This window comes from Gossypium hirsutum, chromosome A05 (assembly GCF_007990345.1).
Source record: "Gossypium hirsutum isolate 1008001.06 chromosome A05, Gossypium_hirsutum_v2.1, whole genome shotgun sequence".
Taxonomy (NCBI): domain Eukaryota; kingdom Viridiplantae; phylum Streptophyta; class Magnoliopsida; order Malvales; family Malvaceae; genus Gossypium; species Gossypium hirsutum.
In genome coordinates this window covers 10,848,805-10,875,128 of record NC_053428.1, presented here as the reverse complement: position 1 = coordinate 10,875,128, position 26,324 = coordinate 10,848,805, and the positions used below count along the sequence as shown (strand labels likewise).

The 26,324-nt window shown below is 34.8% G+C and overlaps 1 protein-coding gene across 6 annotated transcripts; it reads right to left on the bottom strand.

Annotated features, from left to right (window-relative positions):
- Positions 1–270: 270 nt before the first annotated feature.
- On the bottom strand, positions 271–25,456 carry LOC107958497 (calcium-transporting ATPase 9, plasma membrane-type). 6 transcript variants are annotated; one of them, XM_041113322.1, is made up of 34 exons: positions 25,063–25,456; positions 24,642–24,877; positions 21,574–21,690; positions 21,451–21,490; positions 20,510–20,625; positions 20,289–20,420; positions 20,099–20,188; positions 19,319–19,388; positions 19,109–19,179; positions 18,936–19,019; positions 18,779–18,856; positions 18,632–18,703; positions 13,674–13,757; positions 13,510–13,592; positions 13,317–13,425; positions 11,779–11,834; positions 11,577–11,619; positions 11,391–11,474; positions 10,465–10,602; positions 10,006–10,071; positions 9,820–9,918; positions 7,956–8,066; positions 6,954–7,121; positions 5,722–5,781; positions 5,310–5,474; positions 5,075–5,191; positions 4,550–4,648; positions 4,284–4,421; positions 3,285–3,385; positions 1,995–2,040; positions 1,685–1,822; positions 1,049–1,156; positions 859–950; positions 271–586 (listed from the first exon to the last, which is right to left on the bottom strand). In XM_041113322.1, the coding sequence occupies exons 2-34, from the start codon at positions 24,807–24,809 to the stop codon at positions 481–483; spliced, it is 3,249 nt and encodes a 1,082-aa protein (XP_040969256.1). In that variant the 5' UTR covers positions 24,810–24,877; positions 25,063–25,456; the 3' UTR covers positions 271–480. The 6 variants fall into 6 exon arrangements, with proteins under 6 accessions (XP_040969256.1, XP_040969258.1, XP_040969255.1 ...); XM_041113324.1 differs by having other exon boundaries at positions 20,510–20,619; XM_041113321.1 differs by having other exon boundaries at positions 25,122–25,440.
- Positions 25,457–26,324: the final 868 nt, after the last annotated feature.

Genomic DNA, 26,324 nt, shown 5'->3' with positions numbered 1-26,324 from the left:
TTGTTGCTGAAATATAAAAAGAAAGTATTTTATCAGGTTGATAGGAATCAAAATTTGAATATTCCTTGATGCTTGATGTGGATGGATCCTAACAAAACTGACTATCTATTTTCCAAAATGCTTGAATTATCAAAAAACATTAATTACAAACAGTAAAAATAAGTGATTTTGTCCTCAATATTCTATTAAACATAGTCATTGGCCCTGATAAAAAATACTATAATTGTTAGGCGATTAAAGTAAGTCTAAATAAATCATACAGTCAGCTTGTAAGATAAAAACCGAAATCACTAAATGAACATTTTAAAAATGATTGGCTTAAGCTCACAGAGGCGAGCGACTGTTTCATAATTCCCTGCCACTGCCTTGGGGCTTTCACAACCCTAATCTTATATACATCATAAAAACTGCAAAAGCTTTACAAGTCTAATTGTTAATATACTATTATTCTTTTGCGGGGAACAAATAGACAAAACGCGTTCATGCATTCCGATCTGTCCTGCATCGTCGAAATGCCTTGGTGAAGTACCCAGAAACAGGAGTCTTAGGAACTGGAATCAGCTTTCCAACAATTGCCAGAGGCCAGCTTCAACACATAATAACAACGATAGCAGTCATCAATGAAAGGGGTTTTATTTATTTATTTTTGTTTTCGTTTAGTGAACGTTCCATAGTAGCTACTTCAAATTTAAAACCATTCTTGAATGAACCGTTTAATCAATGACAAAACAACTTAGTTTTGTCTAATCTCAACTCACGTTAATTAGCACGAGCAAAATATAGAGTAATGTGGATATTCCCACATTATGTCAAGGTGTATTCAGATAACTCAAATTGACAAGAAGAAAAAGAGCTTACCTGATGATGCCAATGCCAAGGGATACAAGCCATAGCTTCCAATTAAGTCTAACCGTTGTGGTAAACTTTCCAAGGAACTCAATTATGATTATCTAAGACAGGCTTGGAATTAGTATCACCATTCACACGTATATACTGAGTATAAAAGACCACTACAAACAGGGAAAAAAAGGATAAGATGATTGATCACCTGAAGAACAAATGTAAATCCAATTATTCCCATAAAGAGGTAGTTTTTAGTCACTCCTTTGAAGCAGTTGATTTCTTCCGGCTTTCTAGCATTAAACTCATTGAATATCTGTGATTTGGAACAGTATTTAAGTTTATTACACTAGTTGCAAATCTGATTCAGATAGATATGCTTCAGCATTAATGTAGAGTTGTAGACATCTCGAACATAAAATAATCAAGGGTTACCAACACATTTAGTACTTGAACTATAGTCAAATTCTCAATTTAGTACTTAAAAAGTTTAAAAATTTGAAACCAAGTGCTTGAATCCTTCCATCAATAATGCTAACCAAATTATTCAAATAGACGATGTGTCCAAAATATCCAATAGAATTGCAACAAGCAGCACGTTGATGTGGTTTTAGACATGGCATGTTTTTTTATTTATTTTAGGCATGTCATCCATTTGACTAATGGTATTATTCTCGTGGGCAAATTGATAAATAGGAGCAAAGCTTGAGTACCTATTTGCGATTTTCTAAACCCTTAGCTAACAAATCAATAATTTAACAATAGCTTGGGCACCAAATGAGTAATTAACCTCAAAACTAATACCAGCAAATCGAAAAACTGACCCAAGTCATCAAGTACTTACCTGACACATGACAAATGCATTGAATATCAAGGTATTCTTCACGTCATAAGCATGTTCCCTGTCACGGTCATCCTTCAAATGAAGAATGGTCAAGCCCGCGAAGTTGAGCACAAGGAGGACAGTAACTTGATACGAAGCCTGAAATAACGTGTTAAAAGATGATAAAAGAACATGGAACTGCAAAGCTACATTTCCAGACTGGGGTCTGGGTCAACAACTCTCTCAATTTAATAAACTTGCAACTACGACATGTGAAGAGGTAACAGGAGAACATAATTAGTCATATTGTGAGGGCCCAAGAAACATGTACCTGTAGGAGTAAGTTCCTCCACATGATGTTTGTAATTAGAGGTTCCCTGAGAAATCAAACAATTATATTAAACACCCAAAGACAAGCTTGAAAGAGTAAATCCAGATAATGGTTGTTAGACGGGTTTGAAAGAGTAAACATGTTGAAAAGAGCGACCAGTAACAGTGAAAGACGTTTAAAAGCAAGGCGACTCTACAACCCTTCCCTTTCTTCCCACTGAACTCTCTTCAACCCTGATTTATTCTTCAACAAGCTCAGACAAATATCCTGATGCAGAACATCTTAGGGGATAGGACATTAAGTTAAACCATAACCTTTATTTCTTGAGAAAGAATAAAAAATTAGATAACTTAGGGTTCAAGGAATAAAAATTAGATAACTTAGGGTTCCTTGATTACATCACACAACCAAGAAGAGGCTTTGTATCACACCTAGGGTTCCTTTGGAGCCACAGCCAAGGATGATAGTAAGCTGAAATTCTGAGCATGTCTATGCCCTTGAGTACACTAGTTTGTATAGACCCTCGACTTGGACTCCAGGTCAATAATCTTAATTTGAACTCAAGAAAACAGAAGATAATAAACTTGAGTTCAAACTCAAGAAAACCGAAAATAAACTTGACTTGAAAAGAAAACACAGATAATAAACCCTCATTAAATGTAAAATACTAAATGTATCCTAGATCTACAAAATATTGTAATTAATCTTCATAAATATAACAAGAGTATGAAAATAAAATCTCAACTAATCCCATAATTAGTTTCTTAGCATTCTGCATCATTCTTCCCTTGGAGAAAACCAGCACTCGAGAATTAAAGTGTTATATTATAAGAAATCTGCTGTAAAACCCAAAAATAGCACCACCAACCCAAGAAATCCATCTTTCTCTTATCTCTTCTCATACTGTATTCTCTCTTAAATCAGTCACATTCTGTGACAGCCAGAAACTTGGTTTCTTTCACACCGGATAATCCAAGAAATGTGAAGAACTACGAAGTATTGTTGTACATTCATTGAAGTCTTAGAATGACAAACGTGGAAATGTTTCAAAGATAAACCGAATTGGAAAATTCCCCAAAAACGTTGGTATATTTTCTTAGAAAAAGATCAAGTTATTTGTAAGAACCAGAAAACTGTAGTATTTTACCCTTCTAAATAGAGAAATATGAATTTTAATAATAAGTTTTATAGATGGTTGCCATATCAATTTTAGAAAAAGTGTTGCTATAAAATTAGAGTTCTAAAAACCAAAGTACACAATGGAAATTGACATGAGCAACGAGTTCAAACCTTCGGCCAACCGGTGACCTATGCATAAGGTTGTCTGTTGGTGGTTCAGTAGCCAATGCAAGTGCTCCAAGAGTATCCATGATCAGGTTAACCCATAGTAACTGTACCAAGAGAATTCAAATTTTCAAACTTTGCTCATCACAAAGATTTAATTTACTTAGCTGATAGCTCCTTATGTTGACTAAATTATAGTAATGCATCCTACTGGTAGTTTTTTCAACTTTCTGTATCACATGAGAAACAATAGAAAGTCTGGATTCTATTCAGCATACACATTCCACTAACTTTGAAGTTTCATCGACACATACAGACAGATACAGAAGGAAAAAGTTCAGTGAACAGCCCAATTATTCAGTCTTTTAAACTGTAATGCCCATCTTTAGAACATGATAAAACCAATTATGAGTTAATACTTGAAAAGCCTATTTACAAGCTAAGAGAAAAAGAAAAGCTCATTAAAATTTTTAAAAGGACAAACCACTTCTATCCCACTTCAATACCTTAATTAAATTAAAATAATTTATTTCTTAAAAAATTGCGTAAAATCATCAAAAGTATATGCAACCTGAGAAATGTTTTGCTGCATATCGCTACACAAAATAACCACCAACTAATTTTGTACAACAAAATTAGCTAAATATAATGCTCTTTTCCCTTTCCCAATACAGAAACCTAGATGTATCACGATCCTGGTAACTATGGACCCAACCCATCCAGAAACATGCACCATCAAGGATGCAAATGACAAATCCATATAGAGTATTTGTACTATCTATGATGATACTATGGTACTAATATGTAAAGGATTTCAACCATCATCAGGCTGTTAACCAGAAAACTAAATCTCATAAGAGGTTGGAGTAAATTAGGGTATTTTAACCATTTTTTTTAATTTTTTGCAAAAACTAGATAACTATCATTAAGGTCTAACCTTTTGAGTATAGTCAAATTAATTCAGAAGAGATGTAGGGACATTGAATGGGCCAAGAAGAGCTGTACCTGAACTGAATTTAAAGGAACATCACCGGAGGATATCGCTGCCACAACATTGATTACAAGAGCTGCAACATTAACTGTAAGCTGGAATTGTATAAACTTCTGAATATTGGCATAGACAGAACGGCCCCAGCGAACAACCTAAATTAAAGACACAACATTGAGCTTCAATTAATGAAAATTTGATATGAGCCTTTCCTCAAATTCAGCAATAGGATACAGGAACAGAGGAAATAATAATATCTATAAGAAAGCATGCATCCACTAACCTTCACAACTGAAGCAAAATTATCATCCAATATAATGATATCTGAACTTTCTTTTGCAACTTCAGTCCCCTGAATACCCATAGACAGACCTATATCTGCCTAAAATACAGATAAAAAATGCGAAAAAAGGGGAGATAAGCAAATTAAGGTATGAAAAACATGGTGCAGTCACCATGCAGCACCAGAGGCAAAGTAAGGGTTCACTAGATTTAGGGACAAAGCTGTTTAAATGGAAGAGTATTGATCCATGATGGTTCACATAGCTGGTTGTATGCAACAGAACTGTTTTCAATGTTTGATGACAAGGCAATCAGACAATATTTTGCATTAATAAATTGGTGAAGGTTCAAAATAGTGTGGAAAGGCATAAAATTTGGCATTTCAAAATGAATATGAAAGAGGATATGCAAGTATACCGAGGTACGTATGGATACTAAGCCAGTGCTTAACTCATATAAGATACATCATAAAGCATCATCATTACAAGGGAAAAAAATTCTCACAAATTTAACCAAAAAAACAAACCTCATGAAGTGCAGGAGCATCATTAGTACCATCTCCAGTCACGGCCACAACATCCCCTCCCTTACGTAAGGCTTGAACAAGCAAAAGCTTGTCGCTTGGAGAAGATCTTCCCATTACCTACGGAACACTCCCAATTAACCACATTTTCATGTTTGAATGAACTATGTAGCTTAGCTTGGGAAAAGTTATCAGGATCTGAAGGAAAAATAATCAGGAAATTATAGCCAAAAGATACCGTTATTTTCTTGGCAATTTGTTCTCTTTCTTTATCAGATAACTCTCGGAAAACCCTTCCTTCAATAATGGTAGGCTCAGTAGCATCTTCAGCAGAACTGAGTATTCCACACTCTAAAGCTATTGCTTTTGCTGTTTGGATATTATCTCCAGTGACCATACGTACCTAGAGATTGGTTCCAATTAGTGACTTTCAGGTGGTTTAATAACTATTATATAGGTGTCCATGTAGTTCTCCAAAAAAGTAATATCATTTATAACAAATACTAAGCATTAGTTCAAAACTATAGTAATTAAAAATTAAAGGAGGCAGAAAGCTTGGCCATTCAACATATTAACTCGATATAAGTAGCATTGCCGGGCATCAAGGGTATGATAAATTTTGATGCTAATCTTAATAAGCATCAAATTACCTTAACACCAGCATCCATGCATATTTTCACAGCATCTTTGACACCTGGGCGACAAGGATCCTGCAAGTGAAAACTATATTAGATAAAGAAAAGGCAGCTTATGCCTTGGTGATGCGAGGTGCTGCCTCAGCACTGAAGAACTGAAGTATCTCAGACCCCTTTCAGGTTGATTGCATTTGATCAGGTGCATGCTTCTTTATAAGCTCGACTAAGTGAAGTTCTCTCACATTTATTTTATACTTAATCTTTTATTTAACTTTAACTTTACCTTTGATAGCAGACAAGGACATATCAAACTCATTTGAGTATACAACAAGAAACTTGGAACGTAAGAAATAGTGCATGTTAGCCAAAAAAAAAGAAGAGGTAAATTTGCATATTTTTGAGGACAAAAGTGGATCAATCTTTAAAGTTTATCAACAGAATTATATATCTTGAGCTTATTTTATTATACACATGCACACAACAAATATAGATATTGCGCCTTCACTCGTAAGAATTTTTTTGTGTGACCCTTGCACCTCAAGTACATCATAAGTCCTTGCAAACGCTAATAAATGTATAAGGAAATCCACCTTTTCTTACTAGATGCAAGATTTTATTTCTTATCAGTATAAAACAATCGGTGGGTCGGTAACTTCTTTGCACTGCCAGAAGTATGAACAATGAATTTCTTTAAGCACTAACATTTACTGACAGGAATATATTCAATAATTAGAAGATAGAAGATGCAATAATAATGAGCCACAAAAAAACATAGCAAGATGAGTATAAATGACACTCCAAAATCCCGACATGCACAAAAAGAATGACACTACCAAAGTTAAAAAGTGGGGAAAATAACAGGGAAAATGCCATGGAATAAAGATTAATAGTTCATTGTCAAATTATTCTGTTTTTTCTTTTGTCAGAATTAATTACCCAACTAAAATTCAATGAGTAATATGGTTTCTAACAACAGATCTACTCAGACACCCATGCATGCAATACTTTGTTTAGTGATTTATCATAAAAAAATTGTTGCAGTTAAAGGGGAAAGAGGAGCCGTTTTTATCTTTGACACAAAGCTTTGCATTTCCATTCAGAGATGCTAAGCATAAATTCATTTATAGATTACAAAAGATAATCAGATAAAAGATAGACAGGCCACTAATTGACAAGTAACCAGTTCAGCAGATACTATTTGGGTAAAAGTAGATAATTCGTACCATAACTAAAAAAAATAAGTGTACCTTTATACCCACAATAGCAAGTAAAACAAGGTTATCTTCAGGTAAGATCCATCCATTAAAGCCCTCTTCATCAGTGGGAACTTTTTCCTTTTCACATAATCTGTATGCAAGGGCTACACAACGCAAGCTATTTACAGCCATTTCATCAATAGCAGCCTTAAAAAATTCCTGCAAAAAGACAGTTGAACATGAAAATTGAAGCATCCATTGACATTGAGTGATGGCCCATTGTTTGTGATTAGAGGCAATTGATGCCTTGCATGATGTTCTCAAACACAGATAACAAAAATATGCAAGGCTGTTAGTTAAACATATCAATTAGCATGAAACTGGTATCAATAAGCAGCAGCATGAAAAACTTGATTTCTGGTATATTTCTTACTTGAACCCGAAAAATAGACTCTACCAATCCGAACCCAAACTTGATTTGACCATAAAGAGTCAACAGGTCTAGGAACAGCTTGAATCCAAAACAACCTAAACGCAAAATGGCATGAACTCGAAATAGCCTGAATCTGGACCAAAACCCAAAATGACCTGAATCCCTAATGTGGTACCCAACAGACCTGGCCTCAAACCCAAAAACGACCTGAACCTCAATACCTGAAATTCTAAGACCCGAATTAACTTTACCCAGATTTGCCTGACCGAAAACCTAGGTCTAAACAGTATTATAGAGTTCTAAGTTCTTATGGACTAAGCAATTTATTTATTGGTAAGAGACAACCTTTGTTTACTAATGTATTTTTGACAAGGTTTAGTTTGTAATTAACCATTACTTTGTAATGGGTTTACACATGGTTTTCATAAAACAATAATCAATCTGCATATCATCACATAACCATCAATACAGCAACGAGTCTGTATAAATATGGTAAAGTTGCTAAAAGCTAATGCTGGAGGCTAAGTGTGTATCATATAAAAAACGTGTATAAAATTTAGGAGATCTTTCTAGAGCGTGCATGCATGCTTATGTGTGCCTGAATATACATCATCACAAACCTTGTCTTCGTTGATGGACTGCAGGCAACCATTTGAATCAATGTACCCAGAACATGAGGTTAAAACTATCTCAGCTGCTCCCTTCCAATGTATGCGAACTTCAGAATCAGCCTGCCATAAAGAGAATAGAAACAAATTCACAAGTAAAAGGCATTGTATAAATTCATAAATTGTTTTCAATAATCCAGAAAGTTTAAAATGTTGGGCAAAAAAGCTTTCTTTTAATGTTCTGCATCACCTTAACTAAATTCTACAAGAAAGCACATGAACCTGGACACTTAACAAATAACCATCAAGTAAAAACACCTGAGCAAGGAAGCATCATTGTACATAGGGGCAGTTATATACTTAGAGCAGCTAAGAAATCACGGTTTTCCTAGGCCAAAACTTCAGGTCACCTAAGAAATCCATATACATAGGCTGAATAATCACTACCTGGAAAACAATCACATTTCGTTGTCGGAACCAAAGACATTTGCATTGTTAACAAACAAAAATCAATAAAAAATATTTGTTATCTTTTCTAAAAATTATTAGCATCTGATAAGAAAATATCAAAAGATAATTTTAAAAAATTAATAAAGGGAAAAGAGGGAAATCAGAATCAGGCCCGAGTACTAAAGCTTTTCATATTTATTTTCATCCTTTTTTACTTTCACCAAAAAATAAAAGGTTATCCACCCCAAATTTTTTTCTCCCACAACAGCAATACTTCTCTTCCCAAAAGCCAAAACCTGTTAAACCAATTTTTCCATTTTTCTTTTAATTTTTTCTTCTTCATAAAAACCCAAAGCCGTTAAAACATTTTTTCTTTTTATTCTTTTATTCTTTATATCCTTATGTTATTCCAGCAGGCAAGTGAGCCATAACTGGCTTCTGCCTTTATCTGCATGGTAGGGGAAAACTGCACCAGCTCTGACCAACATGGATAGAAGTAGGGGATGGCAGGTTAATATCCCTCATAAGAATCTCTCTCTCCTCTTTGCCCCCCTTATTTCTCCTCTTTTCCTCCCTCTTCCTCCACTGAGCTAACTCACAAAATGTAGATAATAAAGCAACCAAGGTTTAGCCAACTCCTTCCCAATCTACCAGCCAAATACAACAAAAGACAAACCTGCATAACCAATCAAGAAGTTCTGGACAACAGATAACATTCATGTCCTTAAGACAGTCCAATAATACACTAACAACTTCAACTATAAATTGGAATGAAAATGTTGTCACACAAGATCCGATGAAAGTGGACTTGGTGCAGTTAATAGTGATATGAATTCATATAGCAGATATTTTAACTACCATCAGTATTCAAATTCACCAGCATCTAATGAAATATAAAGTGAAATTAAAATCTATCACTCTACATAACTTGATGAATGCTTTAGATTAATTAAATTTTAAAAATGAAGCTAACAATGATATAATTCGTGCAAGTCAACATCAATTCAGTTGGTGATCAGAATTCACATCATAAGAGCCAAAATTCTGTTAGATATGTTTGAAACCCAAAACTGGTATGTAAGCAGGAAAATGTGCTTATTGAAATTCATGCTTAGAAAACTTGTCAGTCAAAAGTTTGACCAATTTCATCTTCCTAAGAAAAAAAAAATTAAACTGAGGAAATAACCAAGATGCTTCTGTCGAATTGCTCAAATATGCATCAAATGCTAGCAGAATAATCATGCACAATTGTATCAATATTTCCTAGATAGAAATCATCAATTGTTTTGGAAGGTCATTAGTGCTTTAGCCATGAACAAAGAATGTAATTAATTTAGTTACTTTCTGTAATTTCATTTTAAAACTTTCCATTATAGTGCAAACAACAAAATCAAAATGCATCAAAAAATGAGACAGAAGCCACTACCCCTTGTAATGCAACACCTCCTCGCTTTTTCTCTGAGTTGAAAGGGAAGACATGAAGGATTTTGGAATCTGATCTGATAATATCAAATTTCATTCCAAGCTACAAAACAATTTTTAATGATTAGAATGTACAAACAAAAGTAAATCTAAAGTAGATGATTGAAACAAGTTATAGGGGTAAGGGTACCTTTACAGCCCAAGAAAGTATAGCCTTTTCTGTGGGAGATCCAGAAATCTCAATATTGCCCCCATCCTGGAAAGATAAATGCAATTTAATGAGATTTCCTGACTTATGAGCATAACAAAGGTAACCTACAGAAACAAGAAGTCAAAAGCAGTGGAAAATCTAGATACTTGAGAAAATATGAACTAAGCAAGGCAATCTAATCAGTCGAATTAAGAAGTACAGGGAAAATACATAAAAAAAAAAAAAACCGCAAAACAAAGCACATTTCCATTAGGAAACTATGTGATGTAACAGGAAGAAAAATGATTCCTACTAACACAAAAACAATTACTTAGACCTCATTCAAAAATCAGACACAAATATTCTATAGGAACATTAATTTATGCATAAGCAGTTATTTACCTTTTGACCTTAGCATAAATTATTAGATGAACTAAAAACAGAACTAATCTTTCTTACCTTTGGCACAAAAACATTCCCAGTGCTATTCTGTGCAACTCCTTCGTTCAATAGAGATACAACTGATGCAGGCAGCTGGGAAGAATCAGAAGGTGGATTTATCTTCTTTTTCCCAACAAAAGCTTCAACAACAGTCATCTGTTATACGATTAATCAGTCTGATATCTAATGCCTTCAAACAACTAAATTAAAATATAGAAACTGTAACCTGAACTAGAGAAGAATGTTAGAACACTAAGGCTTTTTGATAAGTCATTGGAAAAATTAAATCAGCTGAAATTAATATTTTCAATGATTTAATTTTTTAAGCATTTTTAATAATCCAAACTGAAAAAAAAATTGATAGAATTTTACAATGAAAAAGGGTTGAAAATAATGAGTAGATAGAGAGCAACTTATCACTTAATGTGGAATTTTTTCAATTATTTTTATTCTTTTTAACATCATCCTTTAGACATTTTACCTCTAAATTCTTTTTAAAATTATTTTTTATCAAACAATCCAATTACATTCCGTACTTAATTTTAAGTAATATACCAAACATATTATATAACTTAAATTCAGTACTTAATTTTTCAACACTTACTATAACAAACAACACCTAAGATTATATAAACCCTAAGCCTCTTTCATTTACTAGAAAGCAAGAACCGTGTTGAGTATTTTTACATCGCAACTTTCCTCTCGTAAATCTCTTCCTAACAGAAAGAACCAAACATACTGAAGCATTTCCCCATCTATCAAGTGTGAACGTGGAAAGTGCATAACCATAGTAGTGAAAATAAAAGGCAAGTAGATTACAGAGGATCAGCTTCTACTCCTAAGAGAATAGCTATCCACATAAAAGTTACCCAGTCTTTTGGTCCTAAAATAAATTATATATAATCAACTTTAGAAGCATCCATGTTCTTTAATATAGAACTAACCTCATTCAAAGTCAATGTTCCAGTCTTATCACTGCAAATTGTTGTTGCGGAGCCCATGGTTTCACATGCTGAAAGCCGACGCACCTGTAAATCACGTCTGTTAGATAAAAAAGCTATAACCAAAAAACTTCGATACAGAAGCAACCATGGAAGTAAAACATTTAGAAAGTAGAATTATGAGCTTGCCAAAGCTTTATCTGCCATCATCTTTCGCATTGAGTATGCCAAACTGTAAAAGTTCAAGTAAAGAATAAAACCATAAAACTGTGAGAAGGAAAAGTATAGGAAAGTGTATTCAACAGAAGGAATTTACTTGTTAGAGTAGCAGGAACAAGAAAGGACTCACTGAGCCGGGATCAGTAACTAAAAAGCTGCTACTTAAACTTACGTCAAGGTAACAGCCAAAGGAAGCCCTTCAGGCACAGCAACAACAACAATTGTAACCTGGACAACTCCATAGTTAGGAAATCTTGGACTTACTTTTCAATAAGAATAAAAATTTTAACATCATTTTTGTTCCATGAGAATAGCAAGAGCTGGAAAACATGTTGGTTGAGCAGGTTTGCACATATTTACATTCAGATCATTTTGGGATTCAAGTTGTTTCAGGTTCAGGTCCTTTCAACATTCAGATCATTTTGGGATTCAAGTTGTTTCAGGTTCAGGTCCTTTCAACATTCAGGTTATTTTGGATTCTAATTATCCAGTTTAGGCAGAGATCAAGGGCTAGTCAGGCTAGTTTTATATTTTATACAAGTTGTAATTATTTCAGCATGCATTTTGAGTTAAGGTAGAATTTGGGTTCAAATCATTTCAGGTTTTGGTTTTTTCAAGCTTGTTTGGTTCAGGTTTTTCCCGGTTCAGGTCTTTGATATTTTTGGTCAAATCGGGTTTCGACTTTTTTGGGTGGGATTTTGGGATTTGGGTTCATTTTGATACCTCTAGGAATAGCTATTCCATTCTAGTGCTATTTCAGATGGAATAGTCTTTCCTATTTTTTGGTTCATTTCACAGCTATTATAATTCTAGTCATATGGTCAAATTTGAAATATCATTCCCCAGTCCCATAGTGTATTAGCTATTCCTAACCCATTATGAATAGAAACACTATTTTGTGGACAACTTTAATCTTAAAATTACTTTTGAATGTTCAGTAATATAGTATGGAGATAAAAACAACAGCAGTGGTGCTAATCCTACCAACCACTAGTGGCCAGAGACTTAAAACACACACACACACACACATCATTGCCAAAAATGGTTGTCCACCGTTGCAGGCTGCAATTGAATACCAAGCAGCAAAGGCCATGTATATTTCTATCTGTAGCAGCACACCTGAAAGGCACTCGAGTGCCATGACATGTCAATGGCAACACCACAAAGGCACAATATGAGGGCAGATCAGGCAGCCAGCAGCCAAATCGGGCCGTTGCAGCACCACAATGCTGGAACTGTCAGACATACCTAGCTGTGGCCTGTTATGCACTGTTAAGGCATGCCGGGGGCAGATCTAACCCGATGCAGCGCCAAATTAATGCATCAGCCACTAAAGGAAGAAGAAAGAAAAAACTGGGGGGTGGAACAGAAGGAAAACTAATATATATAAAAGAACTGTGGTCATTTTACTAAAGAGTTAAATAGTCTCTCTTTTTGGATTATTATTGCATATTTATTGGTACTATTCCAACTAGACAGACTATCACTATTTTCAACGAGATAATTGCATGCGGAAATGTGGAAGTTTATGAACAAAACCAAACAGAAATATAAGATCAAAATCCTCATTTTCAGGAAGGCAAGATAACACTATACTAGGTTTTACTCCCCATCATGTAATAGTGTAGATGTATTCCAGTCTATTCTTAATAATTACTATCTGATTCCCCCTCCAACCATACATAACCTAAGGGACTACAGTGTACTTACTGCAATTGTAAAAATTTTAACAACATCATTAAATGCATCATCAAAATTAGTGCGCCCTTTGATGAATTGTTTAGTTCCATCTGGATCTTCTGTATGTCCAGTGAAGTATCTAGACAACCAATCAAATAGCAACGCATTAGATGAAATCCAATTCAACTAGCATGAAAGTAGAAATTTACAGATTCTTACATACCTTGCCAAAAGAACAACAAGCACAGAAACAGCTACAGAAAGCCCAACTATGCCTATAAAAGTTGCAACTCCATTCAGGCGTACCTGCAGTATGTGATGCATAATATGCTCAGCATGCACCTTACTAACTGGAAAGAGGCACTGTTAAGGAAAATTAAGTGAAACCTGCAAGGGGGTCTCTTCACCAGTGTCCTCTGAGATACTGGCCATTAACAATCCCCACTCAGTATTGATTCCAACACCGGTCACCTACAAATGATTTCAGAAAGAAGATTTTAAATGGTTTGAAAACCAAAAGGTAAAAACCAGGTTATAATAAAAAAAATTCTAAGGAAAGATCAAATATACATTGAAGAAAGTGATAACAAAGATCACAATCTACCAAAGAGCCTATCTCTTCTCTAGACAAACTCCCTACTAAAGGGATAAAGACACAGACCATCAAGTGCCACATGCCAAAGTATACGAAATCAGATACTAAAGAAAATTTTCTATTCCTCACCAAATAAAAAGAGCATGCTGCACTTCATACCATAAACCTAGTACATGTTGGCAAATCAACATTTTTTTTTTCAAACCAACAAAAAGTGTAGTAACATGCACAAACAATTAAAATTAGTTGGCAATCATAAAGCAATCAAATATTTCTCAAACTCCATATCTGTACAAGAATCATATCAGATAATGAACTGAAACATAAAAGATAATAAGAGTTAAAAGATACAAACTACCATTAGCTCAAATCAGAGACTAGCCTATACAAAACCCACTACTATATAGTATACAGAACAAGCAACAATTAGAAATGCAAAGGGCCAATGCCAAAACAAAAGCGCATACCCATTCCTACTGTTTCTTCACAAAATCCATACCAAAAGGAAGAGCAAAAGTTCAGTGCACATGGCAAACAGCATAATGCAGAACTAATAAGTTACAAGTGAACATCAAAATGCATAACATGAGCTGAAGAACACGGAGGAAGGCCAAAAAAAGGAAAAGAAAAAGAGCGAGGTATAGCTGTCAGATTACAGTTTACTAATTAAGGAATATTTAAGTGTATCAGATAGGATTCTGTAAATATTTTACTGATTACTATCCCTAACTTTAAGGCTGTTTTTTTAGACAGCATCCCTAGAGTAGTTTGTTTCCTAGTATAGAGTTTCCTAAGTTAGGCTTACTATGTGTATAAATATTTATGTAATGTCTTATGAATAAAATGGAATAGAAAAAGCCTATTCTTAACATGGTATCAGAGCCAGGTTTTTAGCTCAAATTCTGGGATTTTTTTTCTTTGTCTGGCAACTTCTTCTCATTCCTGATTAACCCTCAAGCCTGTAGAATTTGTTCAAAAGAAACATGGCTGAAACTGTCAAAACCAGCAACACTGGAGAAGGGAATTCTCAAGAATCATCTGTTGAGTTCAGTAAAGAAGAAATTGAGAAGTTGAAGAATCTGCTGGGATCATTGGAAAAATCTCCTTCAATAGGTATTAGTGGTTTGGTTTTTTCAGGTATATCCTCTTCTCAAAATTCTAAAATCTCGGATATACCCACAAAAAGTTCTTGGGTCATTGACTCAGGAGCTACAGACCACATGACCCACTCCTCACAAAAATTTGTTTCATATACACCTTGCCCTAGTAGTAGAAAGATAACAGTAGCCGATGGTTCTGTGATCACAGTGACTGGTCAGGGTGATATTGTTATAAACAAGACCCTTACTCTTAAAAATGTCCATGTTCCAAAACTATTTACCAATCTTCTATCCATCCAAAGAATTACCAAAGACTCTAACTGTAGTGTGATTTTCTATCACAATCGATGTCTTTTTTAGGAACAGAATACGAGGAGGATGATTGGACATGCTAAGGAAGTAAATGGCCTATACTATCTTGAGGAATCCAGTGGAGAAGTTAGTGCTCTGAATTCCTAACCATTATCTTTCATATCCGAATCTATTAAAACCAATAAAAACCAAATTTGGCTCCATCACCTCCGCCTTGGTCATCCATCGTTTAGAGTCCTTAAAATTATGTTTCCTTCATTGTTCAAAGGATTAACTGTTGAAAAATTCCATTGTGATGTCTGTGAACTTACAAAACATAAACGTACCTCTTTTCCGGTAAGCAATAAAAGAACATCCGCTCCTTTTACTCTTATTCATAGTGATGTTTGGGGACCATCCACTATTTCAAATATTTCTGGGGCTCGGTGGTTTGTATCCTTTATTGATAATTGTACCCGTGTGTCTTGGATATTTCTTTTAAAACAGAAATCTGATGTAAGGTCTGTCTTTCCAACCTTTTACAACATGATCAAAACACAATTTGGAGCTGAAATAAAAAGGTTTAGGTCAAACAATGCCAAGGACTATTTCAATCAGTTTCTCTCACCATATTTCCAAGAAAGAGGCATTATACATGAGTCATCTTGTGTTAGCACACCCCAACAAAATGGTGTTGCCGAAAGAAAAAATGGTCACATTTTAGCTATTACAAGAGCCCTCTTGTTCCAAAAGAATGTCCCTAAACAATACTGGGGGAGGCTGTTTTAACTGCTACTCATATGATAAATAGATTGCCTACAAAAGTCCTTGAATCTCAAAGTCCTATGCAAGTTCTAGCAAAATTCTTTCCTGATTTTAGTACTTCAAGTAACCTTCCTCCCAAAATATTTGGTTGTGTTGCCTTTGTACATGTACATTCTCAAAATAGAAGAAAATTTGATCCACGAGCTGTCAAGTGTGTCTTTCTCGATTATTCTTCCACTCAAAAGGGGTACAAATGCTATCATCCAGCCACAAAAAAATTTTATGTATCAGCGAATGTTACTTTTGCAGAACAAGAGAATTTCTTTAATCGTCCTTATCTTCAGGGGGAGATCTTATTCACAGAAGATAAGGACAGAGAATTCTTTCTTCTTGACATTCCAGCTACTGTCCAGCAACCAAACACTCACATTCCAGCTCCTGTCCAGCAACCAAACACTCACATTCCAGCTCCCGTCCAGCAACCAAACACTCACATTCCAGCTCCTGTCCAGCAACCTGAAACAGAGCCTAATACACCCAAATCACAAAGAGGGATTCAGGACACTACTCGTCCTTTACTGGTTTACTCAAGGAAGAAGGCACCGGTGCAAGTTCAATCATCTTCTCCTCCTATACAACCTGAGGTAATTGCTGAACCTACTACTGAAACTACTGAAAATTTAGATGAATTTCCCATTGTTATTAGAAAAGGGATTAGAGACTGTACAAAACATCCCTTGTACTTATTTTTGTCTTACAAAAATTTGTCCCATAACCACAAAGCCTTTCTTACTAGCCTAAATTCTATCTCCATTCCCAAAACTGTATCCGAGGCATTAGAAGATGAGAATTGGAAAAATGCCATGAAGGTTGAAATGGAAGCTCTTGAAAAAATAAGACATGGGACTTGGTGAAATTACCGAGAGGAAAGAAACCAGTGGGATGTCGCTGGGTGTACACAGTGAAGTATAAATCAGATGGTTCTTTGGAGAGGTACAAAGCAAGATTGGTTGCTAAAGGGTACACTCAAATGTATGGAGTAGACTACCTTGAGACATTTGCCCCTGTTGCAAAGATGAACACTGTGAGAGTGTTGTTGTCACTAGCTGCCAACCGAGGCTGGAAATTACAACAATTTGACATAAAAAACGCCTTTTTACATGGTGATCTTGAGGAGGAAGTCTATATGGATGTTCCACCAGGATTCGGTCCAAATACAGGACAGGTAGTTTGCAGACTAAGAAAGGCTTTGTATGGACTAAAACAGTCCCCGAGGGCTCGATTTGGAAGATTTACCAAAGTTATGCTCAAGTTGGGGTATAAACAGAGTCAAGGAGATCACACTCTGTTTGTAAAACACTCATCTTCAAGGGGAGTGACTGCTTTATTAGTCTATGTAGATGACATTATAGTGACTGGTGATGACCTGGAAGGAATGGAGAGTTTAAAGAAATGCCTAGTAAAAGAATTTGAAGTCAAAGAGCTCGGAAAGTTAAAATATTTCCTTGGTATTGAAGTGGCACACTCTTGGGAAGGAATCTTTATATCTCAGCAAAAATACATAGTTGATTTGTTGACAGAGACAGGCAAGTTGGGATGTAAATCAGCAGACACACCCATAAAGATGAATCACAGACTTGGAGATGCACTAGAAGATGCAGCAGTTGATAAAAGTTCATATCAAAGACTTGTGGGGAAGCTCACTTACTTGTCTCTTACCAGACCGGATATTGCCTATGCAGTCGGTGTTGTAAGTCAGTTTATGCACAACCCCAAAGAATCACATCTTAGAGCTGTGGTATCAAATTCTACAGTACTTAAAGGGCACTCCAGGTAAAGGAATCCTATTTAAAAAGGGGGAGAATTTAACCCTTGAAGCCTATACTGATGCAGATTATGCAGGGTCTATGGTTGATAGAAGATCAACCTCGGGCTATTGCACTTTCCTAGGAGGCAATCTTGTGATTTGGAGGAGTAAAAAACAGAATGTTGTGGCTAGATCTAGTGCAGAAGCTGAATTTAGGGCGATGGCTCTTGGAATTTGTGAGCTATTATGGCTAAAAATTATTTTGGAAGATTTGAAGATCAAGTGGGAAGGTCCAATGAAGTTGTATTGTGATAATAAGTCTGCTATCAATATTGCACATAATCCAGTTCAACATGATCGTACGAAGCACGTTGAGGTTGACAGACATTTTATAAAGGAAAAACTGGACAGTGGCTTAATTTGCACTCCATTTGTGTCCACTGATGGTCAACTAGCAGACATACTTACCAAAGGGTTGTCTGGAAAGTTGTTTCAGAAACTAGTAAGCAAGCTGAGAATGGATGATATCCACTTCCTAGCTTGAGGGGGAGTGTCAGATTACAGTTTACTAATTAAGGAATATTTAAGTGTATCAGATTGGATTCTGTAAATATTTTACTGATTACTATCCCTAACTTTAAGGCTGTTTTTTTAGACAGCATCCCTAGAGTTAGTCTGTTTCCTAGTATAGAGTTTCCTAAGTTAGGCTTACTATGTGTATAAATATTTATGTAATGTCTTATGAATAAAATGGAATAGAAAAAGCCTGTTCTTAACAATAGCTTACCAGCATGGTACCTACACCATCTGCTACTTTGCAGCCAGACATCAAAAATGGCTCTTTTTTATCCTTATGAACCTACAAGAAAATTTACGGTTAAAAACAATGAAAGCTGAGTTATAGATAAATGAATCACCAAAACAAGCAACTTACAATCTTGCTTTCTCCAGTCATGCTAGATTCATCAATCGCTAGAGAATGGCCACTAACTAAGACTCCATCAGCCGGGACCTAAACAAAGCATCCAACTATTATTTAGTGCGAGTGCACATCAATATCAACACCCTGAAGAAACAACTGAATGACCCACCTGATCACCTATTTTCAAAGGCACAACATCACCAACAACAACATCATAAATTGAAACCTTCACAGTTCTACCACCTCTCAAGACCTGAGGGGATATTCAAAACAGAAAAGTTAAGAATAAACAAAATTGAAAGTGAATTGAAATGGATGTCATCATACTGCAACAACACACACCTCTAATTGGATGTTTCGCTTTTCCTCATTAAGATTTTGAAACTGAAGAGATTGACGATAATCACTAGTAGCTAGTAAATAAGTAAAAGACAAAAAAGTTAGAAAGGAATTATCCTGCACTAAAAACAGTCACCTTGCTTTTAAAAGCACCAACATTATTTAACTTAGAAAGGAATCATTTTATTTTTGAACATTGGTCAGATTTTATACCTGTAACAACTATAACAAGCAAAACAGCTAAGAAAATGCTACCCCCGTCATACCATCCTTCTTTCAAGCCCTAGAAAGAATGTCAATTAAAACAATCAATAAATAAGGGGAAAAAAGAGGATAATTACCAGTAAGAAAAACAAAAGAAGATCCGAGAAAGAGAGAAACAAAGAAAATGCAAAGTAGACATAGGTGACTAACAAAAGGCAATAAGCAGAGGAAGAAAAGTAAATGGAATAATAGATTCCAAGTGTAAGAAAGGTATGTATCGCATTTCATAATTCATTTGAGTAAAATAGATTTCTTCACTTCAGGGCCTGTCAACTAGGAATAAATACACACCAGAAGAACATCTAATGATATCCGCATGCCAAAGTGATTTTTAAAAACCATAGAATCAGTACATGCTTTAGACAAATATCACAATGCTTCATATCTTGTGAAATGTAAAATTGCAAACGTGGAAAATTCAGAACCGGCAATTCATTCACATCAAGTTAAGTTGATATAGGATATGATAATAAAAAATTAAAATTTAAAATTACAAATTCTGCTTCACCTAATCACCCATGCCATAAATATATTAGCACTTCTACTGCCTTTACATTAACTTCTTTGTGCAATCATAGCATAAAAACAAAGTGTCAATTCATGCCAAAAAGCACAATAGCTAAAACTTTCAAACCCGTATAAAGAAGAGGAGCATTAAAACCCTAGCAAACAAACCACTATCCAAGATACAAACATTAGTAAATACAATAGTAAAAAGAAAAGTTGAACCTCTGTCTTTATTCCCAACCCCAAAGACACAGAAGCAGCTACAATCAATATGATAAGGGTTAAATCTTGCCATGCCTCCCAAAGGAACCTCTGCAAAACAGCATAGGTATCACTAACAGCAAGCAAAAAATCGACAATAATGGTAGAATTTTAAAAATAATAAATAAGGACTAAGAAGCAAATAATATACCCAGAAACTCCGTCCCTTTTTCCGTGGATATGTATTTGATCCAAATGCAGTCTTGCGGTTTAACAAATCAACCTCATCCCCGTAAATTCCAGTCTCTAAATTTGTTTTCAACAGATCAGACAACCCCTTAACCTGATGAAGGAATCCACCATGAATCACATCAATTAACCATAAAAGAAACACCAAGTAAAATGATAAAATTACATTAACAGGTAACTTACCCCACCATATTGTTGAAGAGCAGATAATTTATGATCCCGGGTCATCGAAGCAAGTTGTTCTAGTCCAACAGCAAAATCACCAGCAGCACCTGGCAGTGTAACTGGGGTACCTGACACTAATAGCACAGACATGAATATAAAAAATTTAGGTGGAATAATGCATAACAGCAAACTCTCCCCAAAATTCTCTTAATTCTCTCCTTAACCTTGTTCTACCCTACTCAACCTGGCCACTCTACACTTCCTTCACCTTACTAACCACCACATGCCACTACACTCTACTTTAGGGTCATCTCTCATCTTCCTTTCCGCCATCTCCCAGCACACCCTATCACTTATGTGCAAATCCTCTACAAAATGCTTCTCATAAATTTAATATTCCATGGCTCTTTAAAAAAAAATAATACAATATATATCATGAAAATGAAATTTGAAATATAAAAAATTGCAGTAGTATTAAAGTTAAAAATGGAAAGATAACTTGGGTTTGGAAAAGAAGGGAAGTATTTGTGCTTTATACATATATGCATATTCTGTGGAAAACATGAAATCAAAAGTATAATTAGGCTTGCAAACAACTCAAAAAAGGAAAAGATAAAAAGACTTGAACATGCCCCAACTCATTCATCATCACTTGAGCTCAAGCTAGATTCAACTGTACATCAGTCAACAAGGAATCCACATTAAGTCAAGCCATAATTGACGTACGTCTAACAACTTGAGTAATGATTTCTTGTGAAGGATTCTTCCATCCTATACACTATACCATACCAGTGTTCCTCCAAGCACTTTCCAACAATGCAAGCTAAACAGCAAAGTCACTACTATATTTCTACTATTTACCAAAACTAGAAATTGAATTGAGAACTTAGACAAAGAAAGCCCTCAGATATATAACTACGAGAAAATTTGGAGCTAAGTAATACAGCAAAGAAGCATACCAATTTCCTTTTCACCAGCCAATTTGAAAAGCAATGCTGCCTGCAGCAACATGCAGACATTAGTCAGACTTTACTGGGACAAAAGTATCCAAGTGAAATTTCATATAAAATATATAACATTACTCTTATGACTTGTGCATGAGCTCTAATCATCCTCTTTCTTTGCTCTTTTTCTTCTTGTTTTCTTAGGTCCAGAGTATACCGAAATCGACGAGAAGCATTTAGCACAAGTGCCGCTTGCTGTAAAGGAAAAAGGAACTAGTCAAAGCTCCAAGAAAAATAAGAGTCCCCAACTCTTCATCCTATGCAAAGACTAATATGGACAACTATTAGTGCATACCAAAAAAAAAGGAAACCATGAATTTAACATGGCACAATGCAAATAATAATAATAACTATATGAAGTTAGAAACACTTGTTTATAAAAGCATGAATTTTTTAAGAAAAAATGCCCATATGCTCCATCTAACAAGTTCCCAAGAAGATGTACGATAACCAAAAGGTCATCTGCAAGGAACAACACAAAAATTACAACTTGAGACTTCAATTTATGTCCCCAGGTTAAAATCCTAACAAGGTTAAGGCAGAATTTATCAGATGTAAGAGTACTATCACCCATCATGTTGCTCAAAATCCTACCACTAGTTCATAAAATCGGGTCAATTTACAACAACAATAATACGATAAAACACAATTGTTAAGCAAATTAGTACCTCAATTCGCAAGTACAAAGTCTACAAAGTACTTTCAAGCTTTTTTATAAAATATTGTTAAGGTCAATGACATGCTCAATGAAAATGGTTGTTGAAGATTTAAAAGGAGAATATCACACAGGGCATTCACACATACTCTAAGTCTCTAACTTTATATTGAACCCAAAAAAAAAGTCTCTAACTTTCTATAATCAAACCAGCTAATCTGAAGGAAGCCATTACACTTTCTTGGGAATATGAGGCTAAGTATTCAAAATTTCTAGGGAACACAACCACAATATTATATAAAAAAACTACTCAAGAAAACCTTCATTGTAAGTACAAGATATGTCACCCATTCAAGGGTCCTCAACAAACCAAAAAGTACCCAAACTCCAACCATATAAATATAAAAATAATACCCTATTAAAAAAATCTCAATGTGACAAAGAACAACCAACAAAGTAGTTCCTTGCATTTTTTAACAAAAAACAACACTTGTAAGGATAAGAAAGATAATCAGGAAAAAACTTCAATGGTTTAATAAAGAGGATTGTTCTTTCGCAAGAATCATTGATTCTAACTTAATTATAAAAGTAGGAGTGTACTTAGTAATGTCAACCAAACAATTCAAACAAACAATAGCCACTTCAATGAATAAGGAATTCAATGTATTTGCCTTGAACAATGAAAATACGATCAAGTTAAACACCATCCTTTTGCAGGCTAGATATGTTTCATTTGTCAATCACTTGTGCAGTATTAAGAGTAACAGTCTATCACAAGTCAGGAACCATTCTCTTCCCACACACAGAGGTTAGCAATAAGTGGTCACAACTAATATTGCCCAAGGTTGCTAAACTATTGGAGAGCATTGACTTGATGATAAGGACAAACTCATGAACATTGACAATGAGAACTTAATTCCTGGACCTCTTAACACACAACATGTCGAGGCGTTCCTGAGCAATTAAAGATAGGTCACCTACGATAAACTAAGATGCTTCTTGCTCGTAGCATACAGCCTTCAATGTGAACACCATCTCTCAAGCCTGCCTATTTCGAAGTATAATAGGATACATGGGATTCTTTGACTTCGTAAGAAATGCATTGTGTCTTTACCCGTTCTTACCATACTAGTACTTTTTCAGGTGCATTTCACTCTCTCTGAGTTAAAGTGTTCTCTGAGCTGCTAGTTATCTTTTACAGAACTAACAAAGCTACAGAGACCATTGTCTTGATCAATAACTCTTAAAGAAAGAAATAAAATAGCAAGGATGCCTTGCTTGTCCCAATCAAAAAAAAAATTCAATATTAGCTTAGCTGCTAGACATGCAAAGCTAAAACAGTAAAATGCAGTCTTCTGATTTTATTTCTACAATGCATGCGCTGAGCTCATCGAGTACCTAAATGAAAAAGAGACCTCGCAACATCAAGTTTTCAATTTCCAACATCAGTTTTTGTAAGGATATAATAACTTAAAATCTTCTCAGTAAACTCCAAACACTAAAAACCAACATATTTTTTAATTCCTTTAGTTCTAAAAATGCACCTCAAAAGAAACAAACATAAATTTACAACCTCATTCCAAAAAGGAAGAGAATGAAGTTAATGTAAAATAGCATCCCAATTGTAAAGCTAATTGGCCACTACATAGGGGGAAAGAAGCAGAAAATGTCATGGGAAGGCTCCTCGATCTCTTAATGGTTCAATGGCATGCTTAGAATAGGTTATCCAGCTCAAGCTTAATTGCCTCGAAAATTGTCAAACTAAGCCTGCTAATAAGCCTCTACTCTAAAAATGGAGTTGGCAGAAGATAAATTAGCAGAAAAATTAATGATTTTTTTTCCCTTCAGTAGTCAGTTGTATCCTTGTTGTCAGTTGATGTAAATTTGTTGAGAACTGTTTGCTACAATGGTTTGCAGGATGCTGAACTTTGTCGCAGGGCATCATGCTCTCTTTGAATAAATAAGATAGCAATCATACGGAAATTGAGACTTAATTGTAAAGCAACCACTTCTCAGACTGATCATACAGCTTCCTTAATTGCTTGCTCAGTACACTGATTGAATGCAACATGATAACAAGAAAGAAGCTGATGTTTTACCCATGATTCAGTTCATTCCGGCTGTCATATAAATAAAACATGGTGGTACGGCAACCTTAAGTAAAAGTTTCATACTAGAGACACACGCCAGACGCAATGCATACTCTATTCTGATGTTAACCCATGCAAGCATTCAGCTTAAGAGATGGAAATATGCAATGATATCATTCCAAGCTTGCATTAAAAATTTTATCCATCACTGAACAACCTCCCACGTCCATTGCGGTGAATAAAAAATAGTAAAAGAAACATAATAGGTCACACATAGAATAGAAATGGAAATTCATTAGATTACCACTAAATCCCTATATAAATCACTCTTTTTCCATCCAATTACAATGAGAGGAGCAAACAGATAGTGAGATGAGAAAAAAGGTTAAAAGATGGATTACCCTCCAGCGCTTGAGGGTCTGGGGGGTAGCATTCTTGGTTTGATCAATGTCGAAGGGATCAGAGGTGTCAGCGTCAGGGTCAAGGTTAGTGTTGAGGTCATTATTGTCCTTAGAAGGGCCGGCCTCCAAGTCTTGGAGGCAACCATCGCTGGAAGAAAAGCCGCCCATATTGCTGATGGAGATCCTAGTTCAGCAGAAAAACAAAGAGAACAACTGTCGCAAGGGAGAAGGCTAACCTGCACAAAACAGCGGCACAATCACCTTAAAAGGAGGCAGCAGGCCACCTAGAAGCGCCAAAACTCAGAATCACAGCGAAATCTTTACAAATAATTTTATTCACTTTTGAACTCTCAAACTAGAAGAAGAAGAAGAAGAAGCAGGAGAGCGATATTGGTATTGATAAAGATATAGTTATTAGTACTGGAATTCCCAGAAAATGCGGAGGATATTGTTAATCGGTAATAGCAAAAGATCCCTAACTCTGAATGCTTAGCCAATCGCAGATTCCGGAGGGTAAAGCAGCAGCATCATCGGCATAACATTTTTGTTTTGAATTTAGTTTACGTCTAAATAAATATCAAAGACGGTTAGATTATTTGGAGAGAAATCTGGATCGCTGCTTATCTGATGAAACAAAACGACTGTAAGGGATTGGCGGAGTTCTCCCATTATGGGATAATATTTACTATCAACAGTTCAACCACCCATCTCACTCTAACTTATCAAAACTACTCTTTTTTTGCTAACTAATTCCAAACAAATTTGCGAAAGTTTCTACGAAGCTTCCGACTTAAGGTAGGACTTGACTAACGCCAAACCCAACTTCGCATTTCCTACTATGCCCTATTTTAATAATACTGTAAATTTGCATAGTGGGTGATTTCAACCAAATCTCATCTATAATTTTTTCTTCTAAATTTTAAAAGAATCAAATCAACATAGTGATATCACATATTCTATGACTTATACAAACCTATTTTCGTGTTAGTGATGTTAATGTTTGAAAGTAATACACTGACATTGACTTCATCAATTAGGTAGATGTCTATGTATTTTTTTTTTCATTGTGAATTACGAAGTTGAGTAGAAGCTTATTTTAGTTTTTTATATAATGTATAATAAGGCTTTTATAGCTTAATTTAATTTTTTATTTTTTCAATTTAAGAAAATTTGATCATCAACGTTTTATTTTAAGTCAAAGTAAAATAAAATTTTATTAAATTTTAATGGCTTTATTAAAAAGTGCATCAAATAATGATGTGGTAATTGATGGGTATTTTATTGGTATTGTGACACTATTTTATTATGTATGCAATATTAACACAACTTTAAAACATAAATAATTTAAAAAATAAAAATCATTAAATTATAAAAAAGATTTATGAATTTTTTTTAAAAGAACTCTTCAAAACTTTTTAAGAAATAAACAACAGATACATAAAAATAAAAAAAATATTTTTTTCCAAAACTTCAATATATATTTTTTCTTAAAATTCTAAAAAAATTTAAAATTCAAAATTATATGAATAAAAAACTTCAAATTTTAATGATTTGTTTATAATAAAAATTAAAATATACGTACAACCACAAAAAAAAGCTTTTTTTAAGTTTTCAATAAGAATTTCTTAAAATTTTAAAGTTATATAAAAATCTATAAATGGAAAAGGAAATTTAAAAATTCTT